The sequence below is a fragment of the Lycium barbarum genome, chromosome 3 (genome assembly GCF_019175385.1).
Source record: "Lycium barbarum isolate Lr01 chromosome 3, ASM1917538v2, whole genome shotgun sequence".
In the NCBI taxonomy this organism is placed as follows: Eukaryota; Viridiplantae; Streptophyta; class Magnoliopsida; order Solanales; family Solanaceae; genus Lycium; species Lycium barbarum.
Window position 1 is genome coordinate 17,506,782 of NC_083339.1, and position 24,098 is coordinate 17,530,879.

The window sequence follows — 24,098 nt, forward strand, 5'->3', positions numbered from 1 at the left end:
CTGTATTCGAATTGTCGGATGATGTTTCTTAAAAATATTAATCTTTACGTATAATCAAATATCAATTAATGATTTAGAAAGAAATACTTTCTCATTCTTTTCTAATGAAAATTGGTTCTGGTTAAACCCAAACAATGCTCACATCTTTTAGTATTTTCTTATAGACAACCTCAATGTGCATTACTCCATGCAGATAAACCTATGCTACGTCTTTGTTAGTAGTAGCTTATTTATAAATTGATTCTAATTATGGCATTAGATTTAAAAAATCACGAGGATTAAGCTTCACCATGAATTATTCTCAAAAGGTGCTTAGAGGATTTTTAGCAAATTCTATGCAAAAAAGCTAAGTATTCGAATTTCATGATTACACATGCTTCACCTTCAAGCAAACTATATTCAACCATTCATTTGCAATAAAAGGAAACACGAATTGTCTATGAATTCTCATAAAAGACTCAACTACTCATTCCAATTTCATCTTTTCAAGGTTTCTGCCAGGTTCGTTACCACATTGAAGCTCGATTAAATCTGAATTCTCGCTAAAAAATTTCACCATTAAGAGGTAAGCGTTCCCTAACAAAAGCAGTTACACATCCAGAACTCGAACTCGAGATCTCTGATTAAGGATGAATGAGTACTTATCACAATGAGTACTTACCACTCCACTACAACCCTTATTGGAAATAATCTATATCTAAGTCGGATGCGATTAAAACTTTTGATTAAGGATGAAAAATTACATACCACTCCACTACAACCTTTATTGATAATAAAAGATTATTTAATAATAGCCTTTGACAAAGGATATATATAGAAAATCGTCCATAACCTTTGCACATTGAATGTGGTACACGAATGCATTACAAGATTGGCATCATTTTAAAACAAGAAAAGGCATAAGAAATAAAGAGATAATTAGTAAAAGGTAATGATGGATGATTTCACACTAACAGGCGTGCCACATTCTTCTCTCATCATTTCTTTTTCTTCCTTTTTTCCCTCCTTTTTCTTTAATATTTTGATCCGCCACCTATGTGAAGCTTAGCCAACTTTGGTTTGCTTTACTTTATGACTTGCGGCGTTTTGGGATAGTGTCCAACTTTCAGATGTGAAAAGCCTCTAGGATTAGTTGCAGCAACAACGACAACAACATACTTACGGTGAATCTCACAAGTTGAGTTGTAGAGGGTAGAATGTACGCAGACTTTACTCCTACCTTTGTGCGGTAGAGATGCTGTTATTTGCAACAAATTTTTTCGAAATATAAAAAATAAACTGCAATCACAAAACTAAAGAAAAGTAATTTTATTAATTAAGTGTGAGTGCAATTCTATTTGTTCTCATGATTCTTCTATACTAAATTTTCTGCGTAATTTGAGAAACATTAATAGCGTATTTCTCGGACTTGGGATGATGAAGACCTCCGTGTGATGTATTTGATCACCAAGAAAGTTGGACAGTTCTTCAATATTTCGAGTTGATCTTGAGGAAGAACGTCTCTTGATGATCACTTCAATCAACTTCGATAAATATAATAGTATTTGATGTTTGATATCTTTATGAATACCCAAGAGTTTATGGGATATACAAGATGTCTCTTAAGGGAATATGTACTCTTTTTATAGGTGTGAACTAGGATTTAGGATAGAATAGCTTCTAAGAAACTCTAACGGATCTTAGTGTTTGAAGAACATGGATTGAGTTCGCCTTGTAGAGGCCCGACTTAAATCAAGTAAAAAAAATTATACAGCCAAACCTCTCTATAACAACATCGTTGGGTCCGAATTTTTTGTTGTTGTTATAGAGAATGACTGTTATACACCTATAACAGCATTGCCATTTAGATAATATTTCGTTGTTATATGCACAAAAGATGTGTAAAATTTAATTTTTTATTTTTAATTGTTAAATTCTAAGCTTTATCACACTTAGTATAACGAAGAAAATCTTTATATCTATATATACTCAAATGCTATTCTTTGTCATAAATTATGTATTAAAGGATCAAATTTTTGGTCAAAATCTCTACAGTTATTATTGGTATCATGATATTATATTTTTATAAAGATGGGTAATTATTATATTATTAAAAAAGAAGATTGTTGTTATATGGGGGTGGTTTTACAAAGAGTATACTGTTATAAAGTTGATTGTTGCTTTTAAAGGTAAAATGATGTTATAAAGAAGTACACTATAACATAAAAAATCGATTCCGAAAAAACTTGATTGTTATAAAGAGATGTTATTTAATACGAATATTGTTATAGAGAGGTCCGACGGTATCTACAAGGATATCATTTACTTAACTTGCATTTGACTGGTCAGTTAGGAAATTTTTTTGGTTCATTTTCGCTCTTATCTTTTCTAAAATAAAATAAACACTATTAGCATTTTTTCAGATAATAGGATTTGGAAAGCTCTTCCCTCATGATTGACTTGTCTTATTGATTATAACGAACTTGACGTTGTTCCTAAAGAAGGACAAGAAGTAGCGGGATAGAGGATTTATCAAGTCATCTGGTCCATGACCTGAAGACTGCAGATTCTGATTCTGTTTTCACCTGATTATTTGAGGTTATAATCAACATTCTTATTTATGTCAGACATGTATTTGGTTAATGTGGAATATGATCAGAATTTTACATTATAGCGACATTTCACAAGATAGATATTAAACTCACATAGTGTTCGTTCATTCATCTATACAGTCAAGGGAGGAGCTATATCTTGTCGAAGACCCGAATTAGTTAATTGACACCCCTTAGCAAGAAAATTATATTGCGGAGATGGGTCAATTTTTTTTTATTTATATGTAATTGTATACTTTAGTTGAATTTTGTTGACACTAGCTATCTACTTTTCAAATTTTAATTTCTCTTAATGAAAATTCAGGCTGCATTAGTAATTCATTACTTTCCTCTCATAATTACATAAGAGGGCATTTTGTTTTCAAAGTTAAATTGTGGATATCAGTTTGATGGTCTCGCGCATAGAGCGTCTTTTAATGTTTAATCTTATTATTATTACACCCATTCAGTGATCCTAACTTTGGTCTAATTTATAATATTTGACAAGTCAAAAGAGAAAAACTTTCGTTTACCCGCCACTTAGTTCCAATCATAAAAAAGTAAACAATCACATAATCCAGACTCTTCTTTTACATATTCCACGTGATTATTGAACTAGGACTATAACTCAAAATTAAGAAAAGAAAAAATGAAGAAACAGAAAAGGAAAGGTAAAAAAACTCATAACACAACTTAGTAAATCCACCATTTGCTCACCAATTAAAAGAAGAAGAAATTTTACAGAGAAAAGATAAGATAATATTGATTGGAAACTTGGCAAGGCAAAGGGGAACAGGTTAGCAATGATCCTTAAAGTTTGTCCAAAAATAATAAGCATATGCATAATTAATTTTGTCTATGTTTTCCTTATTTTCTTCATGTGTAGCATGGATTAAAGATTCTTCACGCACGCCTCCATTTACTTGGTCAAAAAGTTCCGCAAATTGTGACGGAAGGGTATTTTTGAACCAAAATTAGTTCGGAGTATATTTTTAGCCTTTTTCCCAAAGTAGAGGGGCATTTTTGACCCTTTTCCCTCAAATAAAATTTGTAATGCTACAAAATGAAATCTCCCAAATTTGGCAATTTTGAGTAGAGAATATCACATCGATCCGTTGTTATAATCTGCTCTTGAAAAAAAAAAAAAAAGAAAGAAAGACAAGGACACCAAACCACATATGTAAAGAAGTGCTTTGAAATTGCAAAAAGATTAAAAAGATGAGGGGTAAATACTTATTTCAACTCGCTACCCGCGCAAATTTTGGACCTGAGAATCAGGAACGATATCAATTATTGTATTCAGTTAAAATAACAGAGAAAGCGGCTTTTGATCAGTGAATTAACTTTTGGTGCTTTCACTTCACTTTCATGGATGTTGAAATTTATGAACAGTATCTTATGATATATAGTTCTTAGACTGTCCTAATTCTTATCTTCATTGTTGAGCAAAGTATCCACCAAAGACGTTTGAAATATCGGTCTCGAAATATCGTGCATTCTTGAGTATCATGGATAACTAAGGGTTTGTTTGATACGACGGCAAATGTTTTTTATGGAAATGTTCTCTTGAAAAATATGCAATTTTTCTACTAAGTTAATGGTGTCTCATATGTGAGCAAAAGCTACTCCCTCCATCCATTTTTACTTATTCTGTATTGACTTGACACACTCCTTAAGAAGTCACTAATAGATCAATGGCAATTTTATTTTATCACTTCTAATTATTACTAAGACCCCTAATGGTTGAAATCAATTAAACATACTTTAAAGTTGTGCGGTCACTAACTATTCTTTGAAGTTTCTAACTCAGTAATTAATAATAAGGGTAAAATAAGTATGAAATGATAAACTATTTCTTGATTTACCAAAATTGGACAAGCAAAAATTAACATATATTTTTAGTATACGGGACAAGTAAAAATAGATGGAGGGAGTATTATGTTGAGAATATTATACACACCAACGTCAATTGGAACACTAATGAAGTATTGTAGCTCATTGAGGCTCATGTATAATAATTAAAGGAGGTCACATAATTTAGGCGGTTAACTTATTTATATAATGGATTTTGGAAATACGTGCATAATCTTTTTTAAAATTTGAACTGAAATATCTAATATGAACAATTTATTATTTGTTCACGTGCTCAATTGAAATAGGTTGTATTTCAAGAGTTTAGATGAAATTTATAAATAAGTTTAAAAGACCCACAATGTATTCCGTCAAAAAGTAAATTGCTAAGTTTGAACCATCCTCTATCATATAGATAAAGACTTTTATGGATACATGATTCACCTACTTGCGGTGATGGATATGACGTTGAATTTGTCTGATTCATTATTCTCGACGTAACTAATAAATTTATGTGCAAGTAACCGCAAAAATTATAAATACAGTAACTAATAAGTTTTGGACATATGTAATTTTAAAACACAGTATTTTAATGCTAAAAATCACAATATTGAACCTATATAAATTAAATTCTGAATTCATCGTTAACTTTAATTTGGGCTATAATATAATCCAATATTGATTATTATTATTATAGTACTAGAAAGAGTATTTCTATTGTTAGGTCTTTTCAATGTCAATTTATTTGACGTGGCCTTTCTGGAAACATGTGCCGCAGAAATCGTCATTCATTATTTATTTATAAATAATTATTACACTAGTAGATTATATTCCTTTCTTTTTTGACCATTTGGCTTCCCTTTGGCGTCAAAGTACCAAATCGATCTACTGTTTTTTGGACAATAACGTTTCTTCCTGGAGTATTATTTCTAAAGAGGAATCTTTTTGCAATTACTAATTCCTAATTCCTAGTCACTTTCCACTAAAATCAGCTAAACATACTTTCGGACAATTCAAGAAAGAGAGCAAAATAGTCCTTTTTTTTTTAACATAATAAATGCCATAGGTTGGTACTTTTTAATTCATACAGTTTATCAACTATCAAATAAATTAAACTTAGAGGATCAAATTGAACTCGAAGTTATATATCTACACACATTCGCATGTATGTTCTTGCTTGCGGTCTATTTTCTCGTATTAATTTCAAATTTATATTGTGGAATTAGGGATGTTTACGCTACATAGCATTCCAACAATGCCAACCAAAAAATAAAAAAACTTTTTATTTTAATTAATAGATATATACTGACGACTATTATAGACTATCATGGCTAGGTGGACGAATATTTTTTTTTCTGCTTGGCCGGCTAAAAATGTAAGGCCCCATAGAATTAAGCATTCTATGTTCCACTGTCTAATGTCTATGCATGCATTTATGAACAATATTTCTAACAATGGTACCATTTGCCATTTATTTTCTATCACAAGAATAACGATGAGGAAGGAATAGGAAGGAGCCCCACATACGGATAACTAACGTGCAAATGGCTAATATAATTCTAACATAAGAAATAAAAAATAAAAAATTGCATTGGGACATTTTTCAACCTCTAGCACCAAAAAGTCCAAAAGAGACATCTTCACTCTTCGCCATGACTAAAAATGTCGTTTATACATATGTACAATGGAAATGGACAAATGAATAAAACAGTGTAAGCCTCTTATTTCAACGATTCATCCTCACTCTGTACATAAAAGCTTCCTTTCGAACTACTTCAATTGACATTGAAGCCACCCTTTCTGACAGGGAAGAATTTTTTTTTTTCTTGAATATCTTACACTATCAGGTTTTGCTGATTTATAATAACATATATGATGTAACACTACATATCAAACTTGACATATAACCTTAAAAATAAAGCAATAACCCACTAAAATATGTTAAATTGACCTGATAGTGTAAAAAACAAAATTACACTATCAGTGCATATTATCCATAATTTGCATGATTTCAATTCTTTCTTCTTCTTTTTTCATTTTCCACGATTGGTTAAATTATTATTCTTTCAAAGATTCATCCACACAACGTCCATATATATAGCTTCCAGTCAAACTACTTCAAAATGGGTTTAACATATGGACAAACAAGGTACCCTTTCCCCCAGGGAAGAAAATAAAATAATGAGTAGGTAAGAAAACCAATTATTGAGGTTTTTTTTTTTTCCCCACATAATTGGTTAAATTATTCTTATTTTTCCACCAAGTCATGAATTATGAATATTGATGATTTGTTTTGTGTATGTTAAGGAAGATATAACTTGTAACTTAGTTTATTCTCTACCCACCTTTTCCTGTTAATCACCAACTTGTTTAGTATACCTTGATATCGTTTCCATTGTCATTTTGTTCTATTCGAAGTGTAATAATATTTTGACCAATTAATTAGCTGGTAGTACCACTTTTAATATTTCAAAATGGAAATTATACATTCTTAGAGTCTGTACCTTTCGATTTATTTTATATGGTGGTGTTTGATTCATCACTTAAGTCAAGAATGACGACACTTTTTTAGCACGTATGAAAAGTACGCTTAAAACGTGTAGTTTTAAAACATTTCATGACTTTTGTTTACTATAAAAGTATGTCATTATGTCATTAAGGGTAGTAATAAAAAAAGGTCATTCTTTTTTTAATTAATTAAAAATAAAAAAAGTGGCATATACGAATAAATTCTTAAATATTGTAAGTGACGGATCACTTTTAATTTTATTTGAGAAAATGGACAAATTAACAATTGAAAAACAATTTAATTCTTAAGAAGAAAAACAATTTATTTAATGCCTCCGGGAGGATGTTTGGATTGACTCATTTTAGTGGTTTTTGGTTAAAATATGGTATTTGGAAAAAATAAAAAGTGCTTCTAAGTAAAAAAAAAATATAAAAATAAGCTAAAAGCTAATTTTTAAAAAAGTCAATCCAAACACTCTTTTGGTCTGGTCACTGAAATCTACTCAGTAGGGTGTTTTTATTCCTTTATTATACAACAATAATCCAATATAATCCTACAAGTTAGGTCTAAAGCGGGTAGAGTCCACTCAAATCTTATCCTTATATTAAAAAGATAGAAATGTTGTTTTTGATGGACCTTCGTCTCCTTTGTTATGAAAAAATAAAATTCGTTTTCTTCTAATAAGTGTAAGTAATTCCTAAGAGGGGAGAGAAAAAGGAACATGACAAAATTGAGGTAGAGTAGTTCTAAAAAGAGTTTCACATTCTCGAGCCTCAGAGGGAGAGAAGAAAGATATGGTGGGTGGGGATTCAGCCATTGAACCTGATATATCCAATCCGACCATGAAAATGGCCCACTGTTATCAGGAATCTGGGCCTAGGGATTCGAGACGTTGCAATCATTTAAGTGGGCCCTAACAACTATAGGGCCCCCACACGGACTCTCCTACTTGAAGCGACCGAGTCATTTGCACTTTCCCCCCTATTTTCTGCTTGTCTTTACTTTTTTACCCTTCAAAATCAAATTTAGTACCTGTGTTATAAGTTACACATCGTAACATTCATAAGTTGTGTCAGCTTCCTTAAAAGATTTATACCCTGCTAGACATAAGTTCGATTCTGAAGGACAAAAATTAAAGACCAGTTCATTTGAAGGGCAAACCTTACTTCTGACTCGTCCAATTAAAAACAAGAAATTGCATCGTTTGTCCCTTCAAATGATTTGTTTTTTTTTTAAAATAAAATAAAATTTTGCCCTTCAAATCGAACTTATGTCAAATGGAGCATAAGTTTGGGTGAAATGACTTTTTAGTCTTTTATAGAAACATTTTTAATTTTATGACTTTTTTACAAGAGATCTTCATCTTTTACAATATAAGATACTTAAAAAATTATTTTCTAATTTCCTCACATAAGTACTTTAAAGGGGCGACGCATAACTTGTAAAATATTATAATGCAAAAGTATGAACTTTATATCCGCAAAAAATTATTTTGATTGAGGGACAAGAAATAAAAACCAACACAAAATGGGGGACAAAAGTGGAAATGACCGAAAACGAAACGCTCTCTCTCTCTCCCTCTTCTCGTTATACATCATTATATTATGAGTAATAAATATAGTGCAGATTTTCGCGGGGTTTTCTCTCTCTATACGCATCGTAATCTCACTCTCTCTGATTACTCTTTTTTCCTCCGGTTTTCAAGAAAACGTTTCATACTGGAAAACTCTCTCAGCTCTGCTATTCCTTTCTTTGCGTTTAGTGTAAGTACATTCATTTCTCCAAGTTCCCCCTTTTCTTTTCTTTTCTTTCTTTATCACTCCAAATCTTGAAATGGGGTTTGCATCAATGTTCCATTTTTTGTGAATCTTTGCTCAAATCTTGAAATGGGATTCTAGTGAATTTTGTGGTGTTTATGGTTCTGCATTTTCTTGAAAATATTGTGTTATGGGTCTAAATCATTTTTGTTTTTGCTCTTTACCCACTCAAAATCTTGAATGGGTTTCCATTGAATGTTGTTTTGATTTTGGTCTGCATTTTCTTGATTTTTATTTTATTTATTTATTTATTCTTTTTTGTCTTTTCCTTTTTTATCACTCCATCTTGAAATGGGGTGTCCATGATTATTGTGTTATGGGTCTGCATTTTACAACAATCTTTTATATCTTTGCTCGAAATCTTGAATGGGGTTCTAGTGAATGCTGTGGTGTTTATGGGTCTGCATTTTTATTTTTTTTAAATGTGGAAATGGGGTCTACATTTCTTGATATTTTTTATAAATGAAATGTGATGCAATAGCCCTTTTTGTGTAATAAATCTTGGCCCAATAATATTAAGGGTTATGTGAGTAAAGGCCTTATATATTTTACTTTTTGTACCGACCTACATTTAGCTGGATCTATGAGTTATTAATACTTTTGATTATTGGCTCACAGATCTTGTTTCAGAAATTAGGATTTTTTTTCAATTGATAATTTTCTTGAAGATGCCATTCCAGTTGAACCTTTTTTTTTCTTTCTGGAACAATGAGTTAGATTTGTGACACTTTGGGTCCAGTTGGGTGAAAAATGTTCAATCTGTAAGTTAAAGTGTTTTGTATTATGTGGCTTTATGAACAACAGAATCTTGTAATTGAAGACTGAGAAAAAAGATGATGTTTTTGATACTTTTGGTCCAGTTAGGATTTGGTTTTTCTCACTTTTGTCAGGTTCTCTACAGGCATGCTTTTTCATGTGAAGAAAATATGTCTTATTGGGTTGCCAAGCAAATGCTTTTGGCTTGTTTTAGTAGTCGATAAGTTTCGCATATGAATGGAAAGTCTTTATTGCAATACAAGCCCATATTTCTATTTTCTTGTTCTGATTCTTCTTATTTATAGTATGTAAGAATCAAAAAGTGATTCTACAGCTTCATCTGGTTATAGTTTACTACAAATGATGAGATTTTAGCTATGCACTTGCTCAAATTCACTTAGCACTTCCGCAAATCTGTCAGTTGTCCAATTTGCTTTAAGTTCTACTTGTGATTTGTGCATATGGAATTGATTAATCATATTACTTTCCCCTCTAGTCTTTGCCAATCTGCTTACAATGTGTTGCCGGTATACTCATACAGTTGGCAAATTGCCTTTTTCTAAAGAATCTGAATTATTGATTGCTTATTGCTAGAAAAAGATATTGATCACCGATTTGGAGCGTTTAGCATATTGATCTGCTAACACATCAAATTTTATCATACCTTTGCTCTTCATAAAGCAGCTACCGTTTTCTGTCAAACATCCGACTAACTTGGAGTCTGTTGTTCTCTTAGACCTGAATGATTCCACATTGGTTCAAGAAGTATGATGGATATTTTGTGTTAATTAGTCTGCTTAGTCCTTCCAACTCTTTTGTGCAATTGTCTCATACAGAAGTCCTTGTGGTTGGGCATATCATTCAAATCCTTTTCTAGTAATACAATGACTAATGGATGTTGTAACATTTCTCTGTTGTGATTTTTATTTTACGTCTTTCGAATATTACTAAGACCTTTTTTTCCCTTTGCAGTAAAGAATGTGTAAGGGAGGAGTATAATATGAGTCTTTATGCCATTTGAAGTTTTAGAATGGGGCACAGACTAGAAACTAGACGTCATCATGAAAGGTCCAGTGCTGTAAAAGAGATCAAATCATCCCTAGCAAATCAAAGTTCAAAGTTCAAAGACAAGTATAAAGTTGAAAGCACAGAAGATAAACCATACCTGTGGTTAGGAAATAAGGGAAACAAAGATGATGAGCTTGTCAAGTACATGTCGAATTTGCCAGGTTATCTGCAGCATGCGGAAAAGGGAAAGAACATTCAAGGAAAGGCTTTGAATTTTGGAGTCCTCGATTGGGAGCGTCTGGAGAAATGGAAGTATAATGAACGTATGCCGCCTGCCAGCTGTCATCGTAAAACGTTAGCAGGTAGTTCTTCATTTGTTTCTGCAAGGCCTCCTACTGCTTATGGCATATCTTCTCAGAGAAAGCAAATGCCATTACCACCGAGCATTTCGTCTTGTGAACAAAAGCTTGCAGAACCTGTCCAGCAATCCCAATCAGATTCCATGCAGATCCAGGATTTGCAAACTACTCGGTGCCCCACAAAGCATGGGAAGCAGAAGCAACGTGTTAGGAAGGAGATACCACCTCGCAGGCGCAATTCTGAACTAAATATTGGTAAATACATGGACCGTGATCGCGATCCTGGTCAAAAGATGAGACCAGATGAAGAAGATTTGCCCTGGGTACCGATTAAGAATGTTAGTGTTCCTCCTAGTCATACAAACAAGAATATTGTTCCCAATGAAGACAACTTTAGTTCCCAAAATTATGCTGCTGAACCCAAGAATATTGTTCTCTTGGTTCCACAACGTCGTTCGAAAACAAGTATGGAGGCCTCTCAATTCTCAGAATCGAGAACATCTCTTGATGAGCAACCAGCTGAGGCGATGAGGACCGGATTTTCTGATTGGTCTTCCCAGGAATCCTTCTCTAGTGAACTGCGTGCTGTTCCACATTCATGTCCTCTGCCTGCAAGCTCTGCAACGAATACGGAGTCTCAAGTGAAGCAACACCAATTGTCCAATGCTCGGGGCATTACAGATTCATGCTCATCCTCACGTCGAAATGAGAGGATAAATACTCGCTCTTCATTTGATGCCAAATGTCTGAAACACCATAAATCTAATGTAGAATTGAGTGTCACAGCTGAGACTTCTCAGAGAGCGGATTTGGACACTGCAGAGCAGGCCGTGGTGAAGGGAAGACATCCATCCCCTAATAAGAGGTTTAGCTTCAGCAGTCTTAGTCGAATGAGCAGAAGTTTCAGTTTTAAGGAGACCTCGGCTGTTCCGCCATTGAATAGTACAAATAGCATGCCCAAGTCTGGCCCAGTAGGAGCTTCTTCCAGTGGTACAGATATCAGTTATCGGGAGAAGCCAAATGCTGGTAACAGAGCAAGATCTAGCCCTTTGAGACGACTCCTAGATCCACTTCTGAAGCCTAAGGGTGTTCATTCAGCCGAGACAATCCCATGTCCTAATGGAAACTCAAATGGCAATACTTTGCCCACTAACCACAGTAAACACGTTCATGTGAAAAAGCATCAGCCCTCAACTCTTCAGGCTCTTCTGCAGCTTACACTCAAGGATGGAGTTCCGTTTTTTAAACTTGTGGTTGACGATGATGGTGGCATTCTTGCTGCAGCTGTCAAGAAGTTACCGGCGTCTGGGAAGGGCGGAAGTAGCTTGGTTTATGCATTCTATGCAGTCCATGAAATTAAAAGGAGGAGTGGGAGTTGGATGAGCCATGGACCGAAAGAAAAAACTGCTGGCTTTGGTTATAAAGTTATTGGTCAGATGGAGATTTCTTGTTCCGAAGTTCAAAATTCAAGTGTACATGACCACAAAAGCATATCTGTGCAAAGGGAATCTGTCCTGTATAGCATTGATTGTGGACAGGTGGACAAGCAAGTCTCTGATTCTTCTCAAAAAAGAGAGCTTGCCGCCATTGTTGTTATGAACTCAAGTCAATACAAACAAGAAGATATGCAGCAATTACCTGGAGAGACCTGTGAAACATACAGTGATGTTGTAGTCATTCTTCCTGGTGGTGCACATAGCTTGCCAAGTGATGGAGCTCCTTCCTCATTGCTCGAACGATGGAGATCTGGTGGATCATGTGATTGTGGAGGATGGGATGTCGGTTGCAAGCTAAAAATACTTGAACAGGATAAGAATTGCAGGAGCCAAGATTTTCTAAACCTTTTGATTCAGGTATGTACTTGTTTGTGGCACTCACTTTCACTTTGTTCGCTGTTTCTCTTGATAATAATATTTGGTTACCTATGCTTCCTCACAGGGAGGAGAACAGAGGAGCAAGCCTATCTTCAGTATGGCACCACTCAAGAATGGACTTTACTCAGTCGAATTTGATTCATCAGTTCCTTTGTTAGAGGCGTTCTCCATCTGTGTGTCTGCTCTGACTAATCATAAACTAGCTGACATCTTCGAAATTGGATCTCACAGACAGAAGGGCTCTTCAGATGCCACGAGGGCGATGAAGACTACAACCACTATCCAACCACCGCTCTCACCTGTTGGGAGGATCTAGGTGTATGATGAAAGGGAAACTGATGAAGCAAGAATCTCAGTTTAAGCAGACTGGTTTAGCTTCTTGAGCATCAACATGTTTTGCATCTCGCAAACTGAATCTGTGGTTCGAATAAGTCTATCTTCGACCTCTCATTTTGTACGTCTTTGATCAGCTGTAAATTCTCTTATATGTTAGGAAATAATGTCATGCCGCAAGGTGTAGAATGAACTCAGTGGAAAAGGCTCTATAGAACAAGTAGAACTCTTGAATATATACAGTGGCTGTATTTCGTTTCCTTTGTTTTTATCTAAGGTAATGTTGATGGTCGTACTGTTATTGAGGTTTCCAAATTTCATTGAACGATGAGACTTCTGCCTATACATTGTCTTGCTGTTATATCTAATAGGCTAACACTCCAGAGACCTATAAAAAAGAAATTACCCCAGGATCTCAAGCTTTGTTGGTCCTGTAACAAGATCTTATTATCTCGAACACTAAATTCTTTATGCTGATGAATTCATTTCATTTCCCCTTTCCCCCACGCGAACGAATGCACACAACGTGAATGGATAAGAAGTGGCTACTTTATGCAAAAAGAAATGCATCTAAGGGTCTGACCTAATGATCAATAAAATGAGATGAAAACTGTGGAAGATTGGAGTTCAAATGAATACAAAACTTTTTTTGATCTGTCTAAATCTTGGTAGGCAGAATTACTAAAAAAACAATAAAAAATTTACACTTCAGAATAAAAAGAGGTATATTTATGCAAAATGAAATCAGACGTATATTCTAAATTCAGAAGGGGGAAAAAAAACTTTCATTCTGGCTTTATATCTCGTTGCTTGCCTCATCCAAGTCATAACAAAAGATTTAAAACATTCCTCTTTGTAGCTCGTTTGGTATATAGTATGAATTTGTTTGGCCAAGTTTATTGTGAAGAAAAGGTGTTTCTGAGTAGTAACAGTCCAGGTGAAGTGACAAAAAAGTAGCTTCTTCAAAATATAAGTACTTTTTTAGGACAATTACCCGTATTGAAAATTCACATTTACCAAATCAAAATTAGTAGTACCTTTTTTTTTTTTTTGTAATTTGGCACATACAAACACTTTCTGAGAATGTTGACCAAACACAAACTACTGCTATCAAAATTACTTCTCAAATGATTTATAAAAAAGTAACTGCAACTCTCTCAAAGCACCTCTGATATGAAGTACCTCTCAAATAAGCTGACTTCAACAGCTTGATCAAACATGCCACTAATCTATTATGCTAGTATGTCTCGTTAATAATAGGTTACAAAACCTATGACGTTATACAATTCTCACTCCTAAAACAGCTCTCTTGTTCACAAATTACAGGTCAATATAAGAGGCATGATGAATACATATGAACCATTGCCCATCAACCTTCTCAAACACATTAGTAGCAAACTGTTTTCCCCAGCTGCTACCCTTTGTCTTGACCATTTCAACGCATGTAACGTACCCGAGATCACCTCTAACATGAACTTGGACATCCCTGATCTCTATCTCAAGTGGGAATTCATATTCTGCCCACACAAACTCCCAACTTCCCATTATAAGATCATAGCCCGATATGCCACTCACCCCAGGGTGCACAATGCATGTATTCTCGCCCCTCGACCATAGAGCTTGCATAGAAGCTAAATCACCAGTCTTGAAAGCATTGTAAAATCGAGCATTTGCTGCTAGTACAGACGCCTTACTATTCTCCTGGAGAAGCCGGAGGCTATCCCTGATTTTTGCTGCTTGGGCATAGTTCTCCTCTTTAATAGCAGTCTTTAAATCTCGAGCCAAGGTTTCTTCATTTTGCAAGATGCTTTCGCCACTCAAAGTTCCTCCTGAATCTTCACTCGTGACTTGGCATCGTCCCCGCAATAGCGAATGGGATGCTTGTCTAAAAGGTGCTGTTCTGGATAAATGCACAATTAGATCATTTTATAGCTTAAGAGAAGAAATCTAAAGTAACCCAAATAGAAGCCTAGAAAAAAGAGGAAAGAGATAAACAAATGTTAACTTGACATGCTACATACAGTACATATTTCAAGATTTCTCCACAGCAACGACAGCTGAATATGGAGGACAAAAGCAGGCACTTGGAAATGACAAGAATTAAGGATCTGTCACTACGAGTCAATATATAATGCTTTCTCAAAACATAGGTTACTGATATAAGACTTTACAACTGTAAGATGCTACGAAGAAACAGAAGTAGGTGGAATGCTAGACTAGCAGTGGCAGAAAACAACAACTCATAAAAAATAACAAGAAGACAACATGGATATCCATTTTTTTAGTGGATAATATCCATATCTAATCCATTTTTAAAAAGTCAGTTATCCAACCCATGTCTAATGAATCGGATTGGATTGTTACTTTTTTTTTTTTTAAAACCATTTTTGCCAGTCCTATGCTAGACGTTGCTTTTTTTTTTTCTTTTCTTCCTCTAACGCTATCCTCGATGTCTATAAATCCAAGCAAAAGAAAATGCCAACCCATCAGCTAGTAGTACCATTATAATAGTCCCAAAAATATTAACATTGGCATTGTTGCAACTTGCAACCCTAAACTAGTTGGAGTTAGTTATATGAATCTTCAATATTTATTCCTCTCTTCCAAGTTAGCAGGATAACAAATGATGGCATATCATATCTGATGAACTCAACAGTCTTACATGATTTAACTAGTTTTCTGAATCCTAAAAGCGGCAAATCATAGTTTTAAAGACAATTTCAGACCAAGCAAGGAGAACTTACTGAAATTTCTGGTTTGTGAGGTAAGGCAGTGGCTGATCTCGACTCGGTTGATTCTGGACCAAGCAAAAATCATGCGCTGTCTGAACTCAGTGCAGCCCTGCATTTGAAGTCGGAGAATGAAGGTGAAATGCAGCTAGAAAGTATACACATAATGTGAGTTGAAAGTAACACATTTTCTTCAGATAAATTAAATAGGAGCACAACAATAGTACTCCCTTTGTCCCAATTTATGTGGCACCATTTCCTTTTTGGTCTGTCCAAAAAAGAATGTCACCTTTCTATATTTAAAAACAATTTAACTTTATCAGATGATTTACTGCCACACATTTATATAAGGCTTGTGACCACACATTTCAAAAGTCTTCCTTTCTTTCTTAAAACTCCGTGCCAATTCAAATGGTGCTACGTAAATTGGGACGGAGGGAGTAATAAATAGATCGAGACCTCTTAAGTTACAAAATTCAACACGTCTATAAACACTTCAAGTTTCCTTTCTTTCTTTCAATTTTTGTGAAAATCTAAAAATTCATATGGGAATTCTTTTGCCCTTTTAAACCGCTACACTATACATTTGAGTCCGAAAAACTTTGTTATATGTCTCACACAACTGACACTAGTGATAAGTAGGCATATTTGTCAACTACATTCTATCGTATAATGTCATAGGTTTTGTAACCTATTCATTATTAGTCAATTAATCACACAAATGGGGCATGAATTTATCATTAAAGATAGATGAAGTTGGCAAAAATACTGACTTATCCTCCACCAAACTTAAGCCTTTACTTGTTCTCAAGAAAATCAAACACGAGCATAGACTCATAAGAATGACTAGTCATTGAAGCCAACAATTAAGCTCAACCACAACCAAGTCACAACCAAATATATGCACAAAATTCACGACTTCGGTTGGTACCAACAATTAATCTAAAGCATATGAATCATCGCAATTTTGTAGAACTCCGTTTTCATTCAAGTGCTAAAACACCAAACAGATCAAAGTAACAATCCAAGTCATGACACTAAAGCTTCACGATTGTCTCTTCTTCACACAATGACTTTCTTTTGGTCATGCATTTCAATTGAGAAAAGAAACATTTTCACAACTCAAGTTTACATGTGCCCTCACTTTCAAAAAGAGGATCTCACTCACACTATATGCATTTCAAGACAAAGGTGGGATGTTAAAATAGGAAGAATTAACACTTTCTCTCACAAAGAAGTTCAAGTGTTCAAAAGTAGTGCCATAAGCTTGCTCTTGGGTAAATCTCCACTAATGCAGGTGCATCTAGCTCAAATCATTTAGGACTTGCAGGAATGTAATGCAGGCTTTTGATTGGGAGGTAGGATATCAATATGGGTAATGAGTGACTACGACCTCCTTAAGCACTACAATTTCACACTTCAAATCACTTTTCTTTCCAAAACTCTACCTTTTCACCTTGTTACCCATTTATTCAAACTCTTTTTCAACCATTTTTCTTCTTTCTTCTCCTTTAATACTTCTTTTGTTCTCATCTTCCTTTCTATTCCACACCAAGCTTTATTTATTCACATATCTCTTTTTCACTTTTCTTTTTCTCTTTTTTTATATATCACTTCCATTCAACTACCATAATACATTCTCTCCATTACCTTCCCCACACTTAGGCTTTTGGTTGTAGTTGTAATTTCAAGTGCTCAAAAGGGAAAAGGCTTATAATGTGGTTGTCAAATGAAAAGGCTACAAAGCCGAACGGGTTTACTAGGGTAATCATGCAAAAAGGGTAGGCATAATAAAATCCCAAGAGTTCCGAGGAAAGCCTAAAATCATATTTCAAACCAAGTGCAACCTAAAATTTTGCCTAGTTGGCCCTGGTCTTGTGTCCAACCCCAACAACAAATTGAACTTTTGTGCAGTAAAAGCAACCCTTACACCTCGAATTACAAACAATGATATTGTATTGTGCTCTTCCCTTGGTAATGCATGAGCATAAACAAAGAACTCTTGCACGAGAGTGACACTGATGGGCCAAGACGTGTTAGAGTTAACCCATTCCTGCATTAAACTGTGGTAGTGCAGCTGGGATATCATCCATGGTGAACCCATAATCATCTGCAAATGAGTTGTACCTCTGAGTTGCCAGTATGTCTTGCATAGCTTAAGGGAGTCTCATTGTGGCCTCGACTCCCTGCACAACTGATTGTGCAACTTCTGGTTCTTTAGGATTTGTTATTGTGTCACTCGGTAAAGCTCCATTTGGTCTCACATTCAATTGAGAAGATATTTGACCCAATTGAGTTTCAATTTGCTTGATTGGAGTAGTTGGCGAGCTCAACACTTAATTCATTTCTCGCTCTCTTTTGGATTGCTCTTGATTTTTTATCACCCTTTCCATTAATCTTCTTAATTCTGAATCACCCGATAATTGTTGTATGGAGGTTGGTAAGATCTTTGTTGATATTGTCGGGAAGACCCCCAACCTCGATTGCCTTGATTACCACCATTCCAACCTTGATTACTACCATTGCAACCTTGATTGGACCAATTGGAGTTTCCTCCTAGCCATTGATTTCCTTGTTGCCATTGGTCTTGGTTATTAGATCTTTGTGGACCTCCTTGATAGTTACCCACATATTGAGCATCCTCGTTTTGGACTTGATAGCATTGTTTTCAGAAATCACCATCTTGATTGGATCCTTGAGCGAAATAAATACTCTCTTGGTCCTGAGATTGATTACTCATTGCCATTCAATTACAACCCGGCCCTTGAACATTGTCCATGGTGTTGACTTGCCTTGGAAGTTTATTCACGGCCGCAATTTTAATGTAGTTGTTAACCCAACAATTTGTTGGCCTTGAGCTTGCATTTCTTTGGTCAATTCTATCATTGATGGATCACCTTCGGATATTAGCTCTAGATTGCCAAGCGAATGATGTTTCCACCATTTCATCAAATCCTCATTAGCATCTTAATATGTCTTGTTCATAATATTCCCTCCGGCCAATTGATTCACAAAAGATTGATTGATGTTGTTGAGACCACCTTAAAATGTTTGAAGAAGTATCTAATCTGTCATGTCATTATTTGGGCACTCCTTTACCATCCTCCGATATCTCTCACATATCTCATATAGTGCTTGCGGTAGGGGTGATGTCGAAACATCAATATCTCATCCTACCCGGTGAGAAATATTTGGCCAAGAACTTCGCCACCAACTCAAACCATGTATGGATAGATTGAGTGGCAACAATTCCAACCAATCCAAAGCACCTTCTTTCAAAGAGAAGGGGAACAACCTCAATCTTATGGCTCCATTGTCCATGGACTCTGGTCAAATTATCCGAAGTTGGTTGACCGAATCCGAGACGTGTACCCCAACCGCACCCGTCCCAGTCTCCTTTCGAGACGGGTTGGCATAAAGAATGAAGAGTCCGCTCAACTTAGCTCACACAACTAGTGTCAGTAGTGTGAGGCACAAAATTAAAAAAAAAAAAAAAAAATCACTGACTCCAAATTGAAAATACAGTCTTTTGCCTCTGTCCTTCCCTTTACCAAAACCGAACTCTTTCAGCTTCATTCACTCTTGTAATCTAGTCCTATTTGATCACCTCTAATGGCTAAAATTTGAATAGCGATGAAACACAGCTGAAAGAATAAGAGGTTTAGGAGTTGTTTCTGTATAATAACTACCCTGGTGATAGAAAAATTTAGGCTTTGAGTGCAACTAGAAAATGAGCAGTAAAAGTGAAAGATAGAAAGAGACCAAAGTCATTCACAGAATATAGCAGCAGTGATAAGACTGAAGAAGCATAGGAAGAGAAACAGTAGTAGTAACAGGTGGAAGAAGATAGACCACTAAACAACTTAGTGACAGGAATGAAGACATTTTTAAAAATCTACCAGGGGACACTTCCTGTTCGATCAAAAATTGTATTCCTTGCTGCGGGCCTTGACCTTTAGGACCTAAATCAACTTTCAGCCAACTAGCAGCACAAGCTACTTGCGCCTTCAAGACCACCACCTCTACAATGCCACCACAATTCCAGCTTAATTCATTCTTTTTATAACCATGCTGCCTGGGCCAGCTTGCATGCACCTTAATTCATTTATTTCCGAACACTGCTCGTTGCAATTTCAACAATGACATTTTCAAGCTGAATGTCCTGATCTTTTCTTCTCTCCCCTTTTCTGTAAAATTATTTGTTTGACTAGTAATAAAGTCTTGTATACTTATCCATCCTCTACCTAGTTAAATACAAAAAAGGAACTGAAACAGGTGGTTTGAAGGAAATGGAAAAACAAAGAGCTCTGGAAGAAGAAAAAACACAAGGTGGTGGATACGAGTCAAAACTATGGAAAAAGGAAGTCAACTGGAGAAGAAGATTGGTAGACAAATTCGGAAGTTTATTATTTGTAATTCGGGAGAGAGAACTGTTTGACTTATCACAACAAATGAATAGCTTACAGAACTTAATAATTAGAGCTTTTGCAGTTTCTGAAAATGAACCTCCTTGCAATTGTCAAAACTTCAGTGAGTCTTATTCAACTACCAGTTGACATGCGTAATGAACTATCTCAGATGTGAAGAGGATTTGACCTGAGAGCCTGAAACAATTGGGGTGTTGAAAACGCTAGAAACTCAGAAGGTACATATCTGTAGGAAAGTGAATTACAAGGATACAGATGTTATATTAAGGTGAAGATGTATGTCTGCAGCGTGAACTATGCATATCATAGCAAAAAGAACTTTAATATATGTTTTTTTTTTCTAAAGCAGCACCCAATTATTACAAAGGAGTGTGAGTGCCGCAAACTCTGCACCCACAGACTTATTATACTGCTAAATACCTCCAAATACAGATGACTGATTGGTTTTCTTAAGGTGTAGATATTCCTCTACTTTAAAATACAACTCGGCCATGCATCTCCTCTTTTTCAGTAAAGCGCCTGCTTAAGTTTGTTCTTCAAAAGACTAAATCCAAAGAATCTCCAAACCATCAAAGTAAAAACATGACACTTCAATAAAAACTTCCCCTAAAAATATATTACTGTTTTAGCCCAATGAATGGGTATGGCAAAAGGAAAATGCATAACATGCATTATCGTTAATTTGTTAAAAACAAAAGCAAGTTTACATAGGTTACCAATCGGACATCCTAATAGATATTTGATAGAAAAATAAGGTATTTTTTATCCTAAAACCTATTCCTTCCGACATAAAATCGGAGAAGGTACTCTGAACACTTAATAAAGAGAAGGAAAAACCTTAGACTATTGCTTAGTATCAGCACTATAGATGAGAAATCCTTAGCATGGGGCTTTCATAATGGAGGTTTCAGGTCCGAAACCCCTTGCTTACGGACAGCAGGGGATTTGCCTTCTGGGTCGAGCTTGTCGCACGGGCTTGCTTAGTGCGGGTTACCTCTCCTGTGTGGTTTGCGAGCTATTGCACAGGAGCTGGGTTTACCCTGTGCGCACCCGAAGGGTAGCGGCTGCGGGTTCCCATGTCATCAAAACAAAAAATAGATGAGAAATCCTCATAAGAAGAAATCTAAGAACATGTTTCATAAACTATATTAAGCTTATGCAAATGAGATACCAGCCTTTTCCTTTAGCATTGCATAATATTAGATACTACCCACTACTACAATTACAAACAAATTTAACACTAATGACATGCAGAAAAAAATAAAAATAAACATTCAAGTCAATACCAACTGTTGATTATAGAAATCCAAAAAGCTAAATCATTACCTTTAGAGACCAAAAAGGTTGTAAGATGAACGAAGGACCTTTAATCAATGAACTAATCTGTACTCCCAAAATTACCAGAGGTCGATCATATGAATCCTTTATGTCAATATTCAAGGATTTATCATAGTTAAACTATTTTATGCTAGCATGAAAGAAGCACACATAGATGATAAAATAAGAGAGGGTTTCTTGAGATGATTTAGTCATGTCCAAATGCACCAATGCAAAGGTGTGAAACAATGATCTTGAAAGTATTAAAAGAGGGACAAAATAGACCAAGTAAGTTGACTCAAAAAAAGCTAAAATCACTCGAAATTGAAGTAGACTTAGGGGTCGTTTGATAGGGTGTATAAGAATAGTACTGAATAGGGTGTATTAGTAAAGCTGGCATTATCTTTTATCACCGGTTTGGTTTGTTGTATTAAATAACGCGTATTGCATAATTTCTAAATAGTACTGAATAGGGTGTCTTAGAATAGAAATAGTAATAATAGTGCTTATGCCATGGTTTACTATGTATTAGAATAGTACCAAATAGGGGGTGTATAACTAATAGTCTAATAAAGGTATTCGTTATATAATACCAAAGCTAATACCATTATTATTTTCTCGAATACCTCCAACCAAACGACCCCTTAGTAAGAAAAAATACAGAATACAATAGCCTAACATACGATACCAACTAGTTGAAATTAAGGTTAACTTTTGGTATGCTTAAATTAGGTGCATTGTGTGTACGGATTATTTTAGTCAGTTATGTAATTTTATCCTGGTAAAAGTTGTTTAGAATTAGGAAACAGAAACAGGTGAACATGGAGATTATAGATATTGGAATTGAAGTTAAAGATAGTTATTGCCACCAAATATAATTCTTTTACCTATTCTATCCTGATTTGTGACTTACTAAGTTCAAATGTACCTTAAAAGAAAAGTTGAAAAACTACAAACTTACGTCATTGCAAAGGTGGGGTTGAGGTTTGAAAGACATAGGCTGCAAATTTGAAGCTGACCACATTGCAAATACACTGCTTCAGTATTTTCTCTACATAAAAGTCCAAGAATTCATCAGAGATTAAAGAAAGCCAAATCCCAGAAGGAAATACTTTTAATTTTTTAAACTTTACCTGTGGAATATGGAAGCTAAGAGTCAATGGAAATGGAGGAAGCCATAGAAACCAAACACATGTGCTTGGTTGGTGAGGAAAATGGCTCATTTACAATTTTGTCCCTATTTTGTAATTTGTCTTTAATTTTTGTTCCTCAAAATAAACTATTTTTTCGTCCGGCATAAATTTATTGGATCATTTATACTTGTAGGGATCTAATAGCTCAATTGGTTGGCTATCTGAACTCTCACCTTATTGGTGAGGGTTCGAATCCCCACATTGTAATTTTCTTCCCCATTTCTCCTTCCCTTACCCCTATGTAATTAAAACAAAAAGATCATTTTCACTTTTATCCCAATTTTGTGTCTTAATATTTTGTCCTTGAAAATGGAATTTAGGCCAATAGTTGGAATAATTTCAATAACATACAATCCGGCATAAAATATTACATCCACATAGCCATATTTTTAGTTTACATCCGAATAGCCAACTTTTTTTTTACAACAGTGTCTATACACACGATATACAACATTATACACTTACTGTAGACAATGTATCAATCTTGTGTAAAAGTGTATAATAGGGTCATTTCAGGTAATATTAGAAATATCGGCCATTTCGGGTAATATTAGAAATATAGGTCATTTTGGGTAAATATTTCCTCCGAATAGACATAGAGTGTTATTTTCTCATCATAATATCCACAAATTATGCCTTAAGTTCGATTTTGAAGAGCAAAAATTAAAACCCATCCCATTTGAAGGCCAAAAATTAAAGACCAACCCATTTGAAGGAAAAGCCGTGTAATTACTTGAAGTTTATATTTTCGCATTATAATGTTGCATAAGTTATGTTGAATCCTCAAAGAACTTATATCCCGCCAGGCATTAATTTAATTTTGACTGCAAAAATTAGACCAGCCTATTTGAAAGGTAAAATTAAAATTGAGCCCATTTCAAGGAGAAACCGTGCAATTTCTTTGGGGGAAATGGTAATTGGGCTTCCAATAACTGGGTTTTCTTCATATTTGGGCTCTTACCCACTGCTGCCCATTACAAACACCTTTGGTTCAAAGTGATTGGGTCCAAGGCGTTTGGACATGAGTTGGTTGAAATGTGAAAGAAGTTATATTTGAAGTTTGAAATGTGAAAGAAGCTTATATTCAAAGTTGAAGTTGAAATTGTATTTAGATATAAAAATTAGAAAACTTGAAAATTTTAAAATTTGTTTTTTAAACTTTATATTTTATATATTTCAAGTTTAAAGTTGAAATAACGGGTTAGTTTGATAAATGCTTATTTTAAATCATCTACAAATATTATTTCAAATTTAAGCCAAAATCTATGACCAGACGGCTCCAATAGTAGGCGTTGGAACAAAATTTTGTTAAAATTGAAAAAAAAGAACTGGTTAGGGGTTGTGTTTATTACCTC

General features: G+C 34.8%; 2 protein-coding genes across 4 annotated transcripts; one reads left to right on the forward strand and one right to left on the reverse strand.

The window, feature by feature from the left end:
- The first annotated feature begins 8,536 nt into the window (after positions 1-8,536).
- LOC132630595 (uncharacterized) lies at positions 8,537-13,378 on the forward strand. 2 transcript variants are annotated; one of them, XM_060346166.1, is made up of 3 exons: positions 8,537-8,693; positions 10,476-12,723; positions 12,809-13,378. In XM_060346166.1, exons 2-3 carry the CDS (start codon positions 10,534-10,536, stop codon positions 13,058-13,060), a joined length of 2,442 nt encoding a protein of 813 aa, XP_060202149.1. In that variant the 5' UTR covers positions 8,537-8,693; positions 10,476-10,533; the 3' UTR covers positions 13,061-13,378. The 2 variants fall into 2 exon arrangements, with proteins under 2 accessions (XP_060202149.1, XP_060202150.1); XM_060346167.1 differs by lacking the exon at positions 8,537-8,693 and adding an exon at positions 8,777-9,508.
- A 785-nt stretch (positions 13,379-14,163) lies between these two features.
- LOC132630596 (uncharacterized) lies at positions 14,164-22,837 on the reverse strand. 2 transcript variants are annotated; one of them, XM_060346168.1, is made up of 5 exons: positions 22,684-22,837; positions 22,512-22,601; positions 21,560-21,616; positions 15,822-15,918; positions 14,164-14,972 (listed from the first exon to the last, which is right to left on the reverse strand). In XM_060346168.1, the coding sequence occupies exons 2-5, from the start codon at positions 22,572-22,574 to the stop codon at positions 14,398-14,400; spliced, it is 792 nt and encodes a 263-aa protein (XP_060202151.1). In that variant the 5' UTR covers positions 22,575-22,601; positions 22,684-22,837; the 3' UTR covers positions 14,164-14,397. The 2 variants fall into 2 exon arrangements, with proteins under 2 accessions (XP_060202151.1, XP_060202152.1); XM_060346169.1 differs by lacking the exon at positions 21,560-21,616 and having other exon boundaries at positions 22,684-22,836.
- Positions 22,838-24,098: the final 1,261 nt, after the last annotated feature.